The sequence below is a fragment of the Pelecanus crispus genome, chromosome 3, assembly GCF_030463565.1.
Source record: "Pelecanus crispus isolate bPelCri1 chromosome 3, bPelCri1.pri, whole genome shotgun sequence".
NCBI lineage: Eukaryota > Metazoa > Chordata > Aves > Pelecaniformes > Pelecanidae > Pelecanus > Pelecanus crispus.
In genome coordinates, this window is record NC_134645.1 from 51,640,409 (window position 1) to 51,661,384 (window position 20,976).

The following is a 20,976-nucleotide window of genomic DNA, read 5'->3' on the forward strand; positions in this document are numbered from 1 at the left end:
GGATGGAGTTACAAGCCCCGCATTTTTGTGAGGGAAGCGTTGTACCTGCGAGCGCTCACCGCACCATATCCTGGCACTATTTTCATTTGCACGCAGCTGCAGCACGACGACGGGCTCGGGTCCTGTCTCCGCAGTGTCCCCGGAGCCCGCTCCCGGGCGGGACGGCCACCCACGCCCCGGCGCTGCCTCCTGCCTGGCCGGCCCGCTGGCTCTCCCGCGGGGGGCGGGCGGGCACCCCGTCCTTCCCCGCCGCCGGGGCGGGGGCGAGGCGAGGGCTGCCCCCGGCAGGGGCAGGGGCAGGGGCAGGGGCAGGCAGGAGCCGCCCCCGCGCGGGGCGGAGGGAGCGGACGGGCACTGGCTCCTCTCCGCGCGTATCCACCCCGGGAGGTGGCCCCGGCGCTGCCCGGAGCCGCAGCCCTCTTCCCTTCCTTCCCTCCCTCCCTCCCTCCCTCCCCCGTCCCCACCTCTCCTCCAAAACCGCAGGAGCCGCCGCGGCCGCGCTTCACTCGCTCGGGTGCCAGCCGCGGAGCGGGGCGGGCGGCCCTCGCCCGCAGGCACGGCCCGGGGCGGGAGCAGCCCCCGCCGCCTCCCCGCCGCCCCACTGCTATGGCCGGTGCCGCGGCCCAGCCTTGAGGATGCTGCTGGGCGCCCCGCGGGCGGGCGGCTGGGATCGCGGCCGGGTGGGCGAGAGGCTGCAGGCGGCCCTGGCCGGCCTCCAGGAGCTCCAGGTGCTGCGGGAGAAGCAGCGGGAGCTGGTGCGGGCCGCCCTGGCTATGCCGCAGCGGCCGGCGGCGGGCGGAGGAGAGCAGCCCCTGGCCGCCCACGGCAAGGAGCACCGGCTGGAGGCCACCCTCACCGCCCTGAAGGAGCAGCTGGTAAGGGACGGGGGGGGGACGCCCCGCTGCCCCCTTCCCGCCTCCGGGGCTCCTGCGGGGCCGCGGTGCTGAGGGCGGGCGGAGGGGAGCGCCGCCGGGCCGCCCTGCACCGGGCTGCCGGGCACCCGGCTCCCCCTCGGGAGCCGCCGGCGCCGTTTCGGGGCCGAGAGCAGGCAGGGCGCTGGGGCCGCGGCCGCCGCCGGCCGCTCCCCCCCGCCCCGGGGCTGCGGGGCGCCGGGGGGAGCTGCAGCGAGCGCGGGCGTCCCCGTGGCAGCCGCGGTAACGGTCGGTTCTGCCCCTCAGGCGGGGCTCACCTGGGCGCGTAGTCACGGACCCGAAACGCGCGGCGTTGGTAGAGGGCCCGGTGCCGGGGGGAGCGCTGGGGAGGAGTTTGTTACCCGGCGTTGCTCATTCATCGGAGCCCAGGAGCGGGAGATGATTAACTTCTGTGATACACGTATCGCGATTGTGAGCCCCCGGCTCTTAACGGCGGTGGCCGTTCCAACAGGAGATCAAGAGGCACGCGGAGCGAGATAAGCGTCAGTGGAGTCAGGGCTCAGGGGGTTGGTATGGGCCTGTGCACTCCCACCTATGTGTGCCCACGCCTATGTGTGCTCCCACCTGTGTGCGCCCACACCTATGTGTGCTCCCACCTATGTGTGCCCACCTGTGTGCGCCCACCTATGCGCGCCCGCGCGGTTGTGTGCCGGCGGGAGTCAGTCTGCCGGGAAAGGGGGTCGTGGGCCAGGAGTACTTTGTTCTTGCCACGGATTGCCGTGATCAAAAAGGAATAACCCAATGCCGGGCCTTGCGTTTGAAGTGTTACGCTGGCTGCTTGCATGGGTTTTTTTGTGGAAGAAGAAAAAAATTGGAATTGCGACTGAAACGGGTTTCATAGGTGAGACAACAATCAAAGGGTAAAGGGCTTTAATTTCTAGTATGGGCAATTACACCCTTCAGTAAACTCAGACTTAATTCAGAGTCCTCTCCCTCCCTGTACTGGTGCAAGGCTTGGCCGTCAGTTGTCAATCAGGTGTGAAAACAGCATGGCTATTCGCTCCCCGTAGGCAGCTTTATCAGGCAGCGTCTTGGAATAAAATTGGCTTTAACCTTCAGGGAAACCTAGCCACCACATGGGAAAACACAGCAGCGGGCATATCTTGATTAAAGTAAAAAATGCAGGACAAGTGGACTGCCAACCGCTTGATTACCTGTCATTGATAATTTTAACTAATGGCTCTACTTTATTTCTTTTTTTTTTTTTTAACTAAACAAAAGAATTGAAGGCATTTATTTCCTGTCTGGGGCCACTGGGTTAACAGAAACACCCAGGGACCTCTGACCATAGTGACTGTTCTTTTCTCATGTCAGCTGTTGTGCTTTAATTACTCATTGGTTTATATATTTTTCAAATAAAATATGAAAAGAGAAGATTAGCTTGTCAGGACTTTTCTGGCACCTTACAAGGATTTCCAAGGACGCAGGAGAAACTAACCATTAAAATAGAAGAAAAAAATGGCCTTTAATTGCTGCCCTTAGCAATGCAGGAGTCAGGAGGAAGAGAGTAACTCAGCACACCGCTGGAGAGGGACGGATTTCGCCAGTAGGTGCCAGTGCAATTATGGGGAACATGTCTTCTGGGGGTGCCTGGGAGGGAAGTGTTCATAAAGCTTGAGGGATGACTTGGAACTACATAAATCCAGGGGCAGGTTCTTCAGCAAAAATGCAGTTGTGCGAATGCTTAAGTAGTGGTCCAAAGCTCTTCTGATTGACCTGTGGCTCCTGGAAGCTTTTCAGACTGGCATACCTGGTACCTTTATTGGTTTTTTTTTTTTTCCCCTGCAAATTGCTGACATTTATTTGAGTAGAGGTGCAAACCTCAAAGCTCCTTAATAGCAAAGTAAACCCAGGTTGGTTTTTTTTTAACACTCCTGTTAGAAGTAGTCCACAGATCCTAGGAACTTGGTGACCACAGGCTGAAAACTGTTTCTCGGTGACTCGTGAGCAGTGTGTTGCACTCAAAACCCTTGAAAATTCTGTTCATGATCACAGGAAATTAAGTTAAAAATAAAAACAACAGAAAATGCAAAGCACAGCATTGCTCAGGGAGTGTTAATGTCTTCATCGTTGTTGTTCTTGGCCCATGGACGATAGAGTATGTGATCTCTGCTCTGTAAGATTTCAGATTGAGAAACTAATTAATGCTGTAAATTTAGCTTTGCCTTGCAGTGTATCTTGATCCAAGCTTCAAGTAGGGCTGTAGCCCTGGGCTTTATCACGGTCACGGCTTAATTCATAAAGTTTGGACCTTGCAACGTAAAATGGGGAAGCTGTATCAGCTGGAGTGGCTCAAGGCAGTGGAAACAAGGCAGATAAAGAGTCAAGCCAGGCTTCTCCTATAATGGTAAGGTGAGAAATAGAAGAGCAGAGGCATTGTCCTTAAGGAGTCAAGTGCCACCAGCAGGAATGGGTGGAACAGAGCCATCAAATGTGTTAGGGACCAGGTGTGGATGCCACTCCAGCATCCCAATCTCTTCCCCAACAACAGGTACCAGCAACAGCCAGCAGCTGGCCTTTCCAGCAGTCTGCTGTAGCCAGCAAGGTTGCAGGCCTGCTGCTGCCCCTAGCAGTCATGTCCTTTTTTTTGCCCCAGCCAGGCTCTTTTTGGTGGCCAGGGGTTCTTCTGGCAGCTGCAAGTTGCTACGGTGCAGGCAGGATCAACTCTCTGTAGCAGAAGAGAAGCAGAGTTAAGTGATGCCATCTACCGTCAGTGGTCCCAAAGGCGCTAAACTAGTCTCTTGGCCAAACTATATCAAGGTGGCATAGAGGAAAAAGGAGAGATACAAATTCAGGCTAATACAAAGAAAGAAATCTGTGACACTTTCACTGTCAAAGTAGATGGATGTCTAAGGCTGCAGCATCCAGTATTTTCTCAGCTGTTTCCTCAGAGAACATATTTATAAAAATCGGTTGATTTGATTTGAATCCTATGATTTTTTTTTTTGCAAGCTTTCAGGTGGCTTATGATGTTACAAAAGTGTGAGAAGGGACACATCATACTGAAGAGGAAAAAAATGCCACTTGGTACCCTGCATTTTGCACAGATCTTTTTTCCCCCTTACACTGTTTTAGATAAAAGAAAACATGTTTTAAACCAGGGATTTTATGGGGCTTTTTAACACTAAACTAACTTAAAGGTTTTGTCAACTGAGAGAAAGAGTTGCTTCCAGAAGGAATTCACCTCACTCTAGAATAAGGGTCTGGGATAGGTGAGATTAAATTTCCTCTGAAGCTGGCAACTTTGCACCATCAGTTACAAAAACACCCAAGGGTGAATAGATTTCAGATGTGCAAAACTATACAAGATTAATGCTATCTTTTGTCCATTCCAAAATACAGTTGAATTAATAAAATTATCAGGTGATAATCTACAACCAATAAATGTCAACCCCCCTTTAACTGAAGAAATTAATAGTTGAGAAGAATAGTCAAGTATGACCAGTGGTTTTTGGTGCCTTGGTTTGGGGGGCCAATTTGCGTTGTCTTAAAGGAACCTGCTTTTCAGAGAGTGTTCTTCGTTCTGAAAAATGAGTGGTATGACAATCTCCCAGATTTGGCTCCCAAAAACTGTAGGACATCGATAGTACAAGTTGCTTTGGAAAGTCTGGTCCTGCATTGTGCAGCGTACGGAAGTCTTCGCAGCTGCATTGCCCAAAGCAAACAGATGGTTTCACCTACAAGGTTTTGTCTCATGTAAAATTCATGTTGTGAATTGAGAAAGAGTGCGCTTAGGGTTTATTGTTGTGGGTGCTGCTTAATGTGGTTATTAGAGCAATAACAACCTCAAGCAAACACACCGGAAAAGTCATCCTTATCCAAATGGTTTGAGGAATGCTTCTTGTCTCAGAGTGCAGAAGGAGTTAACTGAAAGATCAAAGCTATGAAGTCTGCCGGAAACATGAAAACCCAATGGTGCGAGACACCATAAAAGGGTTAAAAACAATGATGTAAATCATGTGTGTTGGTTAAAATGCTGTGAAAGCATAGACAGAACCTGGAGGTATAATAAATAATCTTTGAATACCTGAGAGCCTTGCGGCCTCTCTGTCATTAATCAGAAACCACAGACTGAGGGATTGGCTGGCAAAACATTAATCGTTAAGCAATTAATTCCAGCCGCGAAAACAAAACTTTGTGATTTCCTGAGTAGGTGGGATTGAAGGAGGCACGGCGTGTTTTTGCTTTTTCACCATAAAGGAAATAATGAAGTACTGAGGAGGTCATACATTCATCATTCAGATCGGATAGAAAATGTCCTTTATTATCCAGTTCTTCCCTTCCTTTTTGTTTATATGAAACAGGAAGAGGGAAAATCACCATGGGTTTTCCTAGGAAGAAGTAATGAGCCTCTTGAGCAAAACATTTCTAGACGTGTGACACTAACAAAAAAGGGCTTTATTCTTGTGTCTTATATGTTCTTCCAGTCCTCCATAAAAGCATGCTAGAAATAATCTTTTTATTCTTCTCAGCAGCATCACCAGTCGTAATAGTTGTTTTGTGAGGCTTGGGACATCTGTCTTTTTTCCTTAAATCCCAGTTTCTAATCATTTACCAGTTACCTTAGTTCCTTGCTTTCAGTATTTATAGCTATGGAGAAACCTAAAAATGCAAATATTAAAATATGAATAATCCAAACACAAGGAAAGTGGAGTCAAAAATGTGTACATACTGATTTTGATTTTCTGCATGTCATTTAATTCTGCAGATACTTAATTAGTTCAAGGGACCTAGATTATATTTTTTTCATATTTGGGGTTGGAAATGCTGCTAGACCTGCCACTTGTATTTTTAAATCTGAAACGTACAAATAAAGAAGAATCTTAGTCATGTTTTTCTCTCTGTTACTGAGTGGAAACCTGGCCCCTCAAGGGCTGTGAGCACAACTTTACAACCAACTTCAAGAGACCACCTTTCTGCAAAGTACTGTTGGATGGGTGGTGAGGGGTGATGTAATTAGAAGCTGCCTAAATAGCTACTGGGCCTAGATAATTTGCCTAGTGCCATGTGAGAAGTTTGTGACAGAAACCAACTGTGGTTCTTTGGCTGGTCCCTAACGCCTGGCCATCTTCCTCGCCAAGCTGACGGCATAAATACTGGGGGAGCAACTGCGGGAGCAGTGACCTCAGATCAGCCTGGTCAGTGGTTGCAGTGGGCAAAGGACCTTGTTGCTGGCTTCTGAAGGATTATTCATAAGCTTGAGACACCATTTATTTTAAATACAGTCATTTTCACAGCAGCATTCAAATGCCACCTTCTCCTTGCATGAAATGTGTGGAAATATCTAGCCATGAGACATGCAAGGAAAGCTTTCAGCAAAACAGATGTCACAATTTGTGCAGTGTACCCTTTCAACTATATAAAGACATGTCATCAAAGCCAAGGGTTTTACAGAAATGAGTATGCTGCCTTTACTTTGTGTGGCAATAAGATACTTTTACGTACAGCAGTTTCCTTTCATCAGGCGGCATCTTAGAGTTCATGCAGACAATACATAATCTCATCCTCTGCTCAGAGGCAGTGTATGGCAAAACGCAGTGCCTATATTAATACATTAATTAGTTAAAAGATTGCCATCCTCTTCATAGAGAGACAGTTCCTGCCATAGGTGTAACAAAAAACCCAAAGGTTAAAATAAGTATATTCAGTATGAAAAGATTTGAGAACTTGTTCACTGGGCAGAAGACAATACATGCTGAGAAACAGAATGTTTTGTACTTGTCCATTATGTCAGTCTCGTTACAGAGAACCATTTGCAACAGTCCCTAGCTAAGCAAAACACTTCATGAGAGCAGAATCTGCCCGCACAGATGGCCCGAATTCATTCGTTGCCACTGAGATTCTAACTGTGATTATTCTTCATTTCCTCCTTCTTCTCTCAACTTGTGAATTAGTCTCGTTTGAGGAGACAGGATGTCGGCTTGAAAAGCCACCTGGATCAGCTAGACCAGCGAATAAGTGAGCTGAAATTGGACGTCAGTAAGACCTCCAGCGAATACTTGGATAGTGACAGCCGGCCCAGCTCAGGTAATGCGCACTTGGTCGTTTATTCCCAGGGGTGTGGTGCTAGGAGAACTGAAGGGTGTCACTTCTAAGCAAAACTCTCTGTATTGATTGGTCAGAAACAGTGCCCCATGGCTGAGGTGGAGAGTAGTCATCTGGCACAGAGCTGGTGGGAATTTTACTACACTTTTAGTTGGAAATGCTTCTTCACTCAAACAGTATTTTTTCTGGGGTTTTTTTTTTTTTTAAATGTTGAGTGTGTAAGTTCAGGATTTGTGCACTTAAGCACATACACACGTTTCAGAAGCTTCCTTTTCTGTTTGCTTTATATAGAGAGGAATAATAAAAATTCCTAGCTTGAATTTATACAGAGCCTTTTTTAATACTTCCATAATTAATTGGCAATGATCACAAGACCTGGAGAGGGAAGATAGCCTCCATTCTCTTCCCTTAGACATTGCAGCTATCGTAGACTTGGCAGCTCTGATCACAGGCTAGTTTTACTCTACTTTCCCATCCAAGCTGTGCTTGTATGCACCTAGCAGGAGTTACAGCAGCATAAGACAGCCCTATTTTACACCAGTTGCATAATAGTCCCCACAGATGTTTTCCAGTGAAGAACTGGGTGTGATGGTGCTGCACTTCACCCCATCCCACCCTCAGAACTAAGCATGCATGTGTGTGCCAAGCTGGCTCAGGGCCTCAGTAAATATGCAGAAGCTCAATAAAAGGTGGTTGAATTAGACCATACCTCTGCTAAAGTTACCCAAATAAGTGATCGTGAATTTAGGCCTGTGGCACATCGCAAATGAAGATTTGTTCTATTCTCTGCATTTTTCTTTTACAGAGCATGTTTAGTTACTGTAAATAAGAAATATCTTCCTATTTATTTTAACCCTGCAGGCTTTTATGACCTGAGCGACGGTGGTTCTTGCTCACTCTCCAATTCTTGTACCTCTGTGTACAGTGAGTCCATCTCTTCCTCCCACACCAGCCTCTTGCCCGGCTCTCAACACCCTAAAGCAAGGCTCAGTGTGTTTGATTACCGACCCAAGTCTGCAGATGAAACTACTGTGCACACCACCAGCTTCCAACAGCAGGGAACTTATGTCAGCGATGGATGTCGGATTACAGCCAGCACAGACATTTCTGGGACTCCTGCCAGGTCCCGACCGAGGCCAGTTTCCACAGGTAATCAACTGCAGAACTGGATACTCGTTCAAGAGAAGGGCAGAATCCTGGTTATTACTTTTAGGACCTAATATACCAATGTGTAATCAATATATAACACTAATTTTCAATACACAGAGTGAGAATTAATCGAAACCACAGAGCCAAACCGTTTCCTGTCCAACTTTCACTTGTCACCATACTCAGATCCTTTTAAATAATAACAAGTACGAGGACGTATGCATTGAGATATGGAAAAATATATAAGTGCATGAGATAAAATTGGAATGAAAGTTGAGATGCTTTTTTTTAATTTACCTGCTTGTGAAATCAGAAAAATTGCAGTATTTGAAATACCTTCTGTGAAGGTGCAAGGATGTATGAAAAATATAAAGTGAATTCAAAATTAGAGGTGATGCATTTTACTGAGAAAGATTTTACAGAAATTTAAGGAGGAAGAGACACTTTCAGACTTAGTGCCTGTTTTGTCAATCTGTTGTAAAATGAGTATGATAATACTTATACATGCCTTGCCCTATTTATTCATATTAACATGGACTCCAACGATACTCTTTTTCATAATTTATTATGTACGGTTAAGGATAACAGACACCAAAGGTTAATTGACTGTCTAGGAACCAGTCATGAGCCTAATAGTGGATCGACGGTGAATTTGCATCATACCTTTAGACAAAATGGACAAGTCCATTAGTATTCCAAATCTCTTGTTTACCCATCTGTGAAGTGACATCGTATCACTTCTTATTTTGCATCCTTCCATGGCCTCAGAGCAACCTTGTTTTCATATGGTGACCCAGCCAGATGTGTGACAGTTCCATTATAGAAACAGGGAAGCTATAGGGAACATCCTTTCAAGTACAGTGCCACTCTGGAGTCATTCCCACAGCTTCGTGACCTGAGCTAGCTCACCTCTGGCTTGCTTGGAGCAGAAGCAAAGACCGCCTGTTCTGTACCTATCTGTGCAGGCACACCTGAAGCGATGGTGGTAAATTATAGCATAAAAGCAAAGTATTCTCAAGGCTTCTCAGAGGCTGGGGATGGAGCTGAGCTTAATGATCTCTGGCTTCCATGTTCAGATTACAGATTTCTTGTTCTATCAGAAACTTTCCTGCCTTGCAGCATTTTGCTAAGACCTCAGGGGCTTTATGTTTTTTTGGATTTGGAGATAGACTAGCAGAAAAAGGGATAGCTGATGTTAAGTAGGAGTGTGGGAGTGAGGCTACAGACCTTCTTCAGCCCTCATTCCTTTTTCCACCACCACCTCCCTTCTTCCTGGCTACAATCTCTTACTTCCTGCAGCATGAGAAACGTAAGTAATGGGGTGTTAGTGGGTGTAGTCTTGAAGAAACAATTCTCGCGAAGTTGACCACATTGCAAGAAGTGAGGCAAGGTGTTACTTCAGAAAAGCGTCATTTGGAGAAGGGAAAAAATTTCTTTTTTCCTCTCCTTAGCTTGTCCCCACAGATAACTGCAGGTACAAACCAACTGCCTTTTCTTTCAGTGGCAAGCAGAAAGCTTGCTGAGACAGCGCATGCACAGCATTCTTTTGACACCTTCCTGGTTTCTTTGCACAAGAGAGCACCACTACACACTGCCAACAACTTCCTAAAGAATTTTCATTATGAAAATATGTTGTTTGAGAAATCATCATCCTAACCTTTGCTGTAGCAGGTCTGTAGGTACCTCAGGTAGGACACTGCAGACTGCCAAACTTTGAAGTCTTTCAAAAGCTTCCTGTCACAGGACAGAAATAGTCACTGTAAGTGAAATATGTGGTTGGATTTGATGGTTGGGTTTCCTGGTCGCATGAAGCAGCCAGGAAATCAGTTAGCTGAGGATTTGTTGGCACTGAAGCCTGCACTGTTGTACAGAGAAATCCAAGCTAACTGCAGATGGTTCCAGTACTCTTGGTACCAAAGGTAACACAGCACCATAGCACCCTATCAGATGACTTGTCTCGGTGGAACCGTCTTACTTCACACAAGAACGCAGCCTGTCCTCTGAGCGCACAGGAAATGCTCCTGAGAGGAAGGTACAACAGTCAAGTGTAACTTACAGCAACCTTGACAGTACTCCAAAATTTAAGAGATCTGAATTGGTGGCCATAAATGCCGTCTTCAGGGACTGAGCCTCCCATCTGCCTGAGCAGTTACCTTTAGATTTTTTTTCTTTGTCAAAGTAAAGGTTCTTTAGTCCATTCTTCTACGTCCTTAAGGTTGACTTTTAAAAACTCCACACATAGAATTATGGCATTCCTGATTGTCTGCTTTTGAATAAAACCTCTGTATATTTATTTCTGGAATTGAATACTCTAAGAAGTTACTTAATTGAGAAAGGCATGAGACTAGTAATGTTGTTATCAAATGAAATGAGAGATCCAGTTAGGAGGTCTCATTGGATTTGGGGTTAAGGAAAAGTAGAATCATGTCACTCTCTGGCCTATGGGACACATGAGTCTTAATGGCTCTCCTGTGTGCATTGAGTGCTTCTGTTTACTAATACCTTACTAAAGCAAAATGCAAAAGAATAAACAATTACTGCTTCCAGCATTTAAGAGGTTAAGCAACTCTATAACCTAGTGTCTGCTTAAGTCCTCTTAAAGCAGCTGGTTGACTACTACAGATTTTTCCAAGACATGTGATGTTGAAGGAAAAGCTGGAATTCAAATTTAACCACTTCAAAAAAAAAAAAAAAAAAAAAAAAAAACCATTGACTCTGCGTGCTGGAAATTTCAGGAATTTCTGAGTTATAGTCATATATCCAGAGGAAGTCTTTACCCTGCCCTGGGGGGAAAGTGTTCAAAAACTGTATCTGTTGTATTGGATAATTTTACATGACATTCAGCTTCAGGCTTTCTGGTTGATGGATTCATTTTTTATCTCTGCTAAGAAATAAAAATAATCCCTTATTTTTGTGTAGTTGGTTGGGTTCCTGTTAGTCTTGACATTCTAGAACATTTTTACATCTGCGCAGATTTACTTTCATCCAAGCAGCACAGTTTAAATTCCCTGCAAAGGCATGAATTTTATTATTGGCATTAGAAGGCATTCTAATCTCCGTTATGCTCAAGTGAATAAAAGCCTTGAAGTAGTTCAGTGAACTTGGAGGACTGAAACTATTTTCTTCATTCATGCTACTGATTTTAGTAAAAGCTAGCACATCCCTCTGAAATAGCACTTATAGCATAAGCCAGTTTGAATGTAATTGTCTGTGATTTAATTAGGTTATTTATTTTCATCCACTGTGTAGGTGACTTGGAAAGACTTATTCCAGCAGACACTAGATTTCAGAAAGAGACAGATCCCAAATCCCTGTTGCCTCTGTGCCATGCCGGAGACATGCACTTGCTCAGCGTGGATCCCAAATTCCAGAATGACTTGGTCTCCAAGAATGGCATTGATGTGTATCCTTACCCAAGCCCCCTTCATGCGGTGGCTTTGCAAAGTCCCCTTTTCTCCCTGGTGGGGACATCCCTAGAAGCAGACCTCCAGGCTCCTCCCAGCAAAGCCATGCCTAGTGCGCCAGGTCCCAGCTTGATTAGGAGTAGGCCAACCGCTGAGGCCAAGCCAGGGGGTTACATCAATAAATTACTGCAGCTGACGAGATGCAAAGGGAACAATTGGGCTGATGCCAGTGAGTGGGTTTCAACAAAGAGCCAGCCAGCCACAATGCACCAGAGACTCATTATAACCCCCAGCGCCGGTGGAGTGAAAATTAACAGCAGCAGTAGCCAGCTGGAAAAACAAGCAAGTTCTCTGGAAAGTAACAAAGCTGAAGGGAAGCTGCAGAGAGAGGTGCCGGAGGGGGAATGTGCCAAGCAGCAGGAGACCATGCGCTGTGTGAATGAAGAACAGCCATCCACTCGGCCTGACACAGAGCCATCAGCTGTGAATAGTTGTTATCCTGCCAAGTCAGCAGCAAGGGGCTCTCCTCTGGCAGAAGCAAGAGAGAGCAGTGTGGAGCGCAGTTCGTCCTGCTCGCAGCTGTGCCAGGAGGACTCCAGCCCGGGCACCTGGATTGCTAAAGCCGTCCCACTCAGAAAGCTGCCCCTCAAAAGGTGTGGCAATGCCAAATTGGCTAACGCCGGGTGTCATGAGCAAGTGGCACAAAGTGAGTTCGTTCATGCTCAGTTCGTCCCTGCAGAATCCCACCAAGTCCGGGTCAAGTTTGCCAGCTCCAAAACAAAGGCAGTGAAAATAAAGAGGAGGAACAGTGAAAAAGTACTACGGCCTGGGAAGCAAGCCTTTTGCATGGAAAAGGCGAGAGGGTCCCATGGGGCTGCCAGGCTGCCTGCTGAGTGGAATCAGCCCCAAAGACAGCAGGGAGCGAAGAGCCTCGTGCGCAGACCTTCATATTCTGGTGACGTGACCGGCAGGTCGTGCTCAGAGTCTAGCCTGTTCCCTGTGCAGGTCAGGCTCCCCACCGTGCCATCCAGGCCAGAGCTCTCCAGAGCTTCTGCCAATGCACTGTATTCCCTTGAAGGAGCTTGCATAGACACAGCCAACAAGAAGAAGCAGCGCAAGTGGCAGTCCACAGTGGAGATCTCTGCCAAGGCCCACCTGGCCAGTCTCTCTAGTAGCTTTGGCCTGGGAGTGCCAAGGCAGGCAGCAAGGAGAGCTGGTGTCCTGCGCACTGTCAGTATGAGGGCTCGCTCCAAGAGTCAGCGCCACGGAGCTTATGCCAAAAGTGAGTCAGACCACTCCGAGTACTCTGCAGAGTGTGCTTCCCTCTTTCACTCCACCATCGCAGAGACCAGTGAAGGGGAGGTCAGTGATTTCACGACTAACCGTTTCGGGGACAGTGAGTCCAGTGAAAGCGATGCGGATGGCAGCAGTAACAGTAGCAGCCTTGCCCTTGACTATGATGAGGGGGATGAAAGTGAGCTGATTTGGCCTGAAGGTTCGGTCAGACAATCAGGGACTGCCCAGGCCTCTTCCAAGCCTCTTCCCCCAGTGCCCAAAATCTGTCGCATCAAAGCTTCAAAGGCACTAAAGAAGAAGATTAGGAGATTCCAACCTGCCTCTCTGAAGGTCATGACCATGGTTTAAGGGAGAGCAAGCATCTGTTTCTTACAGTGAGACATCCTGCTGGCTGTCATTTGCAAAACAAGAGAACCCATGTGCAGAGAAAAGGACTTGCTTAAACGAACTGTGAATAACCCCTGAATCAACACAAGGGATCTTGTTTGTTAATGCCTGGACATTAATGTCACTGTATCTAATTTCCTCTTCTGCCACTTATTCTGTAAATATGGATCTGTGTATATTGCGTGATGCCTTTTTTTTTTTTTTTTACTATACAGAAGGGTCACCATGGTGAAAATGAAAACGACCTCCGCCATAAGATTTTACAGGCAAGCTCTTGATGGTTTGTTGACCATATGCACCCACAGAATCAGTCCCAGACACAAAGGCTTCCCAAAAAAGAGGGGCTCTTCCCAACTGGATATTTGGTAGCATCCCTCCCTCCTGTGAGGAATTCTTTGCAGTCTAAAGTCTGCATTAACCATCCAGCTGTCACTGTGCTCATATGGAAAAGCTCTCAGTGCCCTCCATAGGTTTACTTTCTTTCAGATCAACCATTCCATACCTTTTCCCAAACATCAGCATGTCTGTTGTTCTGTAAAAACATACTATGTTTAATCAAGAAGGCAAATGTATTTGTGAATCAGAACAAGACTTCAGTTTGTTTCCTGTTTTCAAACCTGAGAGTATAGGTTTTTTTTTTTTCAAACTCCCTCTTTATGATGTTCCATGTTATTGTTTATTTGTTGAATGGGTGAAAGAGCATGAGGGCTCAGTGCCACAGTGTGTGAATAGCTGGGACTGAGATTACAGCTTTGCCCCTGAAATTACAAACTCAATAAATACTATTTAATGTACTTCGGAAAATTGTGCTTGTCTGACTTTGATGTCTAAAGAAAATTATTCTGACCTCTAATGTCACGTCAGGGATGCAGAGGAGCTTTCTTTGGTGAAACAGATCTGTGGTTTTGTGATTGCTATGCAGAGGGGTTCTTTTTTATTTTTCAGAGTGTAGCTATAGCTCAGTCAGAACCAAGGTCCTTTCAGCTTCTACCTCAGGAAACCTGCTTCAGCACCTGCTTCTAAATGAGTGAATTTAAAAACAGTATTTGTATTGAGGACAGAGTAGTGTTTAACTGACTCACTTAAATTGATGCAATTGTGTCACAAGAACTCTTAATTTAAAACACATATTTATGTATACATAATGTGTTTATAATGCATTTGAGGGCATCTATGTGAAGCTTTGAATCGGTTGCTAAACTGCTGAAGTGATGTTTTTGTGTTCAGACAAGCAGTCCTAATTCTTTCCTCTGAGCACAGCAATCTGGAAGCTGAGCTGAAGTTTACCCTGTGTTTACCAAAGAGCAGGTTTTATCCTCCCACCCTGTTCCAGTGCCCAATCTGAATACATTCCTGGCCTAGGAGATGTAGGCATTACCTCATTCAGTCGAGTGTACTGAGTCTGAAACAAAAGGCTAGTGCTTTGCAGAAACTGTGGGTAAAAGAGTGCTTGTTTACTCCAAGGATTCATTAGCAAATAGAAGTATTGAAAGACTAAACATTTAGCCAATGCCTTCTATTCTTTGGAAGCTCTGTTATGTTTTTAAACCACTCTATTTTCAAATCATTTTTGGAAAATGAGGTAGAGAAAAGTAGAAGTTACATAAAGTAATTTAATTCAAGTATTCAAGCTAGTGCATAACACCATCCTTACTGCAACTAGGAAAATACTACATTTTAGTCAGTGGAATATGTTTAAGCATTTTTTCATGGTCCCAAGAGTATTGGCCATAATCACTACGGTAGGATTAATGGGAGAATTTCACAGGTCTGGTGGTGGTTTCTTGTTCAGCATGTCTAGCAACAAAACAAACGAAATAGTGATTTATGCCATGTTGACTTTCTACACCACAAAAGGATTCTTTTTCCCATTTACACAAAAGGTTTGGTTTGGGGGAGTGTGTCAGAAGTTACATACGAACCTTTAATCCGTGGATTTTCTGTATTGGGGTGGTGTTTATTGGTTAGATAGGAATTTTGAAGGTGTGTTTTTTGTGGGGGAGGAAATTGTTCCTAACTAGAAAACTGCTCTGGGTAGGAGCGTTCTGAAACCTAGTGAAAACCGCCACCCAGTAACTCCCTGCCTTTTTATCAGAGTAAGCTCAAACAGTAAGTTTGTGGTCCCACAACTCAGTAAATCCCGCTTTAGGGCTGTTAATACTCCGTCAGAAATGTTGCCAGACACATGGTGAAAGTGCTGATCCAGAACGAACTCACACTGCCAATTCAAATAAAGAAAAATAATGACTTAATTTTGTACTGACAGGTTTTATGCCAGATGAGGTATCACTGCCTCTACAGCTCACACTTTCTGCCAGGTCAGATAACGTCTCTCCTCCTAGAGCCAGCGTAAAGGCAACATAAAAGCATAAAGCTGGCACAAACGTCATCATCCTGTGCCTTGGCTAATTTGACAGAAATATGATTATGTGCCCACACTTGATCCAGGGGAAACCTGTGGTGCTGGAGAACCCCAGCAATGCAGAGAACCTGCTGTTAAGTGTTGAGGTATCACCATGTGCGGTGGTGCTACCGAGCTGTGACTTTCTGGGGAGGGCAGAATGGGTGGTGCCACCCCTCCTTACTCCAGGTCATTGGATCTTCTCCCTGGCACTGCCCTTCAGAAACACTGCTTTGCTCTGCTGGAGCAGAAACTGCCTTGGGACCAGAGCTCGGGAGGGAAGAAGTAGGACAGTGCAAAGAAGGGCAGGAGACTCGGGTGGCCAATACTCCAGCTATACTGGCACCAAAAATACAATTGTAGTTCAATACAGTGGTACAAATTAGTATGTTTTGTTGGCATGTAGAACTTTCATAACGACTGGGTACCAGTGTGACAGCTGTCGGTCCTCTGTCCATCGGAGACTATGGGCTAGCTCTGCTGACAGCACTCAGGAATACCTGCCTCCTAAGCAAACAGATCTGAAACATATTTAGAATCAACAAATATCAATAAATACTTTGGTGCACTATTCTTTTATATGTATATAGTAAACATAAAACCAGCTTTCAGCTCCATATGAAGCCTCATAATGAGAATCGGGGATGCCCAGCTTTACTCATGGTCATGGTAATACAAAATAGAAATATTCACTGTCTATTTTCCCTTCCAGAAGGAATCCACAACATCTTTTTACCTTGCAGCAGTCTTGTACTATAAAGACCTAAGAGAATGCAAAAAATGTCAGTCGGTGAGTCAATTAGAAGTCTAGCACCAAACCTGGTACACTTCAGGAGTGAGAAGTTTAGCACTTTCACTGTGACTTGATTAGCAAGTGTATAGATCTGACGGCTGTTTCAGAACAACTTTATGCAGCGTCTCTGTTGCAGGTGCTAACATCTGGCATCATCGCTCCAAGCTCTAGTGAATCAAAATCAGCCACTGCTGAAATCTATGCACCAGATCAGCAGTTTCCTTCTGTCAAAGACAGACATTTGCACTTCGATGTAGGAGCAAATTGCTCCTAAACCACAAAGGAAAGAAAGGAAAAACAGAGAGAATAGAAAGGGAATTAAGGAAGCTTTAAGAGCAATTTGCAGAATAGATCAGAATTATGGTTTTAAAAACTTCATTAATCCTTTTATTGCTCTAATAATTTTGGAACTGGATAATTACCAGCCTTCTTGGCCTTGACACGATCTTAGATTTTCAAGTCCACATCCAGTACCCAAACTATGGGATAGAGTCAGAGAACTGATGCTTTGTTGGAGACACCATCCTTCAGACCAGACTTTCGTTTGAAGTGACTTCTGGTCAGGCAGGGCACTGGTCAAAAGAAAGGCAATTATCATGTGGTAAGTCTCAAAACCAGCTACGACTGATTCCATGCTGGTGAACTTCAGTCCAGTGGACATTTTAAGGCTGTGCTGGAGTCTGTTTTGTATTTGCTTACCCAAAGCAAAAAAGGGGCGAGACCTGAAGGCGAGAGGTGCTCCAGGAGCAGCTGAAAGGCCGGTGACAGCGGTGGCCCTGTGCAAGCGAGTCGCTGCCCGCAGGACGAGGCAGGCTGAGCGTGGCACGGGGGCTCTGGCAGTTCCAGCCCCAGCAGCCATTGCTAGCTTCTTTATCACTGCTAGGATGCTAACCCAGCCCCGCTGCTGCTCATATGGCAGTGCTGGGATTTCGATGCTGCACTTGAAATAGTCGCAGGCCACCTGCACCCAAAGCCACAAGCCTATCGAGCCTGAGTTACAAGGTCAGGGAGCGCCCCAGCCCAGAGTCCTTCCAGACTACCAAGTGCAAAACCCCCGTTAGGCAAAGATTGTTCAAAGGAAGCGTGCAGCAAAACAAGGCATCGGTGACTGCTCGCTCTGACAGGGAACAAGACAACGACATGCCAGGGAAGGACTGCCCAATTGCTACTCTGAAGCAATAGCAGCAGCTTTCTTTTTTGAGCCCTCATCAGCCATCCTGAGGCTGAAGGGATCACCCCAGCCGTGCTCATCAGAACAGAGTAGCTCAACTTCTAACTACAGCAGCCCCTCTGCCCTCCACACCACAGCAAACCCTTTGGCTCCTGCAGAGACCTGTAGTACCTACTTCTCTGTAAGCATGAACTCAGCCCTCCTTGCTGAACATGCTCCCCAGGAAGTTGCCCTGACACAAGCAGTGTGAATGATCGTGTAAAGGAAAGAACATATGTTAATCTGGAAAACAAGGAGTCCTACGTCTGAAACTTGCCTCTGAGGAATACAAACATACAATGACACCAATACAGCATTTAGGCAGTCTCCCATATCTTATATGGATGTGAAGGAGACCTGGGATTCCACCATTAGCTGCTACTCTGTACAGACAGCTACTGTGATACTTCAGCTACAGGTAAAGAGCAATCAACAGGAAAATGCTCAGCTAAGGGCTGTTTTTTGATGTTTGTACTTCTCATGTTTAAAAACGTTGCAGTATGTCTAATTATACTGCAATGCAGAACATCAGCAGAGGAACAGCTTAAATGAGCAGAAGTCCAGCAACCATCAATTCTATTAATTCTATGTGTTATCATTATAATGAAGCCTGGAGACTACTGTTAGCTAATATTGATTTTTTTTCAAGTATTCCAGTGTTTTTCCTTTCTTTTCCTGGCTCAGCATTTTTAACTAGGGATGCAGTACATCAAATTCACTCATGACATAATTTCTGGGAAGTCACTGGAGCTGCCCCACAGATTCATTTATCCCCCTGATGCTGTTCTCAAGATGTCAGCAAGTGGGATGATTGGCATGACAGATGGAAAATAAGGAGGATTTCAGACCTCGCTTTCATTCTTGATTGGGCTGCAGGCTGTGGAAGTAACTCTGTTTACGGCTGGTTTGTCTGGGGAGAATTCTGCTGCCATGTCACATCTGTGTTAGTGGGTGAGCAGGGGAGATGGTTAGGGCTGTGCACAGCGATGGCATTTCATGTTTATTCTGGTTTTCAAAACACAAATTGAAAGACTATCAGCAGTCTGGTGATCCTGTAAAGCTACAAACCGAGAGAGGACAAAGCCCACAGATTAAATTGACCAGGCAGGGCTGACCAGGCAATGTTGAACCCAAACTGCAGACTTGGCCCAAATGAAGAATCTCAGTTTCAGCAGGAGACTTGAGCAGCTGGATGTGCTCAAAAGCTCTGTCAAACCACTCTGGGTGCCTAGTCTTCAGAATCCAAGACAGAGATGTCAGGCTAACAAGTTGCTCTGAGAAATATACATCACTTCAAACCTTACTCCTACATTTACATGCAATATTTTCTCTCCATTCCTTGTATCCCAAAACTGAGTCTAAAAAGCTAAAGGTTCTAATTCACTCAATGCATTATTGTGTTTAAGATTCTACCAAACTCTTCTACAATTTCCAAGATGGAATGATATGGATACATTGACTCTTGAGACAACAGGAAGTATCCTTCAGCTGGAATCCAGAAGTGAAACTTGCAACCACACAACAAGTTGTAGCATCAATAAGAGCTTTACCATTTAAAATTTAAAAGTTCAACACTTTGCCTGGACCACTGCAATGCTAAACCACAAATTAAATCTTAAATCTTCTAAGATTATTAGCTCATTCACTAATGAAAGCCAAGAAGTTCAATTATAAAAACAATCTTTGAGTTTGACCACTGTCTGGGTTTTCAGAATTTGGCAGATAATGCCAGTAGTATGGCTTTTTATGCATTTTTTTCTATTTTCTACTTAACATTCCCTAAAGAAAGAATAAAATCAAAAGAAGAGAAGCAGAAGTTCATTTTCATGCTCTTCATTACGAGGGTCATCTTCATGCACTTGGATGTACAAAAGGGCAAGAGCAGAGACAGTTGCAGTCAGGATGAAAATTGGTTGTATCTTAAAGACGCAATGAGGAAACCATTTTTTGACCTATTCAATGGCAAGGAAGTGGAAGAAGTTAATGGCTAGGGCATACCCAAAGTCTGCTATTCTGAGATTGTTGGAATTAAACAGATTCCTTATCTCAGATGCGATTTATGGCAAAGGGCTATGTGAATAGAAATTATTTGCAAGGGAAGATTTTCCTGATTATATGCTAAGTGTGCTCACTGTGTTGCTTGCCATCCTTCTGTGCACAACCAAATCAATATCTCTTGTCTCCCCAGTATTGCTATTTCATTGTGTCATTAGTGGAAGAACAGGGTGCTTATCAGCTACACTTTGGCCTCTGATTGCTGAGAATTTCACCTTGGCATAGAACTCTATATTCCGTAAGGACTGAGGTTTATGAAGTTATTTCTTGGACTGGAAATTCGCCATACATCTTCATAGCATTAGATGTATATACAGATATTTGGGAAGAGGTAGTTCAGTGGATGGGTGAATGTGATTATGTCCACAGACATTGCATTGGAAGCAAAGCAGAAAGGGTTTTGGACTACACTGTATCTTGTCACTGACTCTGTATTTCCCAAAGAAAATAGGTCTCAGTACTGGAGAGGTACTGAGAACGAGATGCTGATGATTAAAATTAGTACTACGAACATTTCCCTTTTTTGCTTTAATCACACCTACTGAAGCTAACAAGTTTGGGGATGGTTCTATCAAATCTAACTTTGGAGTGGGCTGAATTTCTTGAAAACAGTTCTGTGATGTATTTTGTTAAACCAGAATGTTCAGGGAAGCTTCATATGTGCTTACCTGATTTGCAGCTGAATTCTGAATCATCTGAAGTGTACTTCTAACTATCTGTTAGAAAACTCTGCCCCTTTTTCTCCCTCTCCCAAAAAAAGTAGACATACGTTCCACACGTACAAAGTACCTCTAATAAAATGAGTATGACTGTAAAATGGCTTTTCTAGCTCTTCACGCTACATTTGGATTCCGTGGTTTTGATTATGTTTGCATCCTGGGTCTTCTTTGTTGTCACTCGAGCACTGGAATTGATATAATACTTGTATGCCTACAACCACAACTTTATAACCAGTATTTATGGAGCACAGGCTGCTTCTAGGAGGTCAGAGAAAGGTAACTATGAACAGTAAGCCTAATGACAGCAGGCTTAACTACACTGTACCACTTTCATTTCAAATTTTTAGGAGCTCACAAATCAAAAAAGGCTGAAAACCCATATGTTGTCTCCTAGGTGCCCGAGATGAAGAGGACTTCAGAAAAAGGAATCTATAAAGCCAGAAATAGGAAGAATTCCAGGACAGCTGAGATGAGAAAAAAAAATTTTTCACAGTCTGATGACAAGTTACTGCAAATCAAGGGGAAAAGCTCTCCACAGATGGTGTTAAATAAGTACAGAGGTCTGAAACAGGCTGCAAGATAGGC

At 45.1% G+C, this 20,976-nt stretch overlaps 1 protein-coding gene across 1 annotated transcript; it reads left to right on the forward strand.

The window, feature by feature from the left end:
- Positions 1-635: 635 nt before the first annotated feature.
- On the forward strand, positions 636-13,174 carry DACT2 (dishevelled binding antagonist of beta catenin 2). The gene is made up of 4 exons (XM_075708324.1): positions 636-875; positions 6,827-6,959; positions 7,839-8,126; positions 11,376-13,174. Exons 1-4 carry the CDS (start codon positions 636-638, stop codon positions 13,172-13,174), a joined length of 2,460 nt encoding a protein of 819 aa, XP_075564439.1.
- Positions 13,175-20,976: the final 7,802 nt, after the last annotated feature.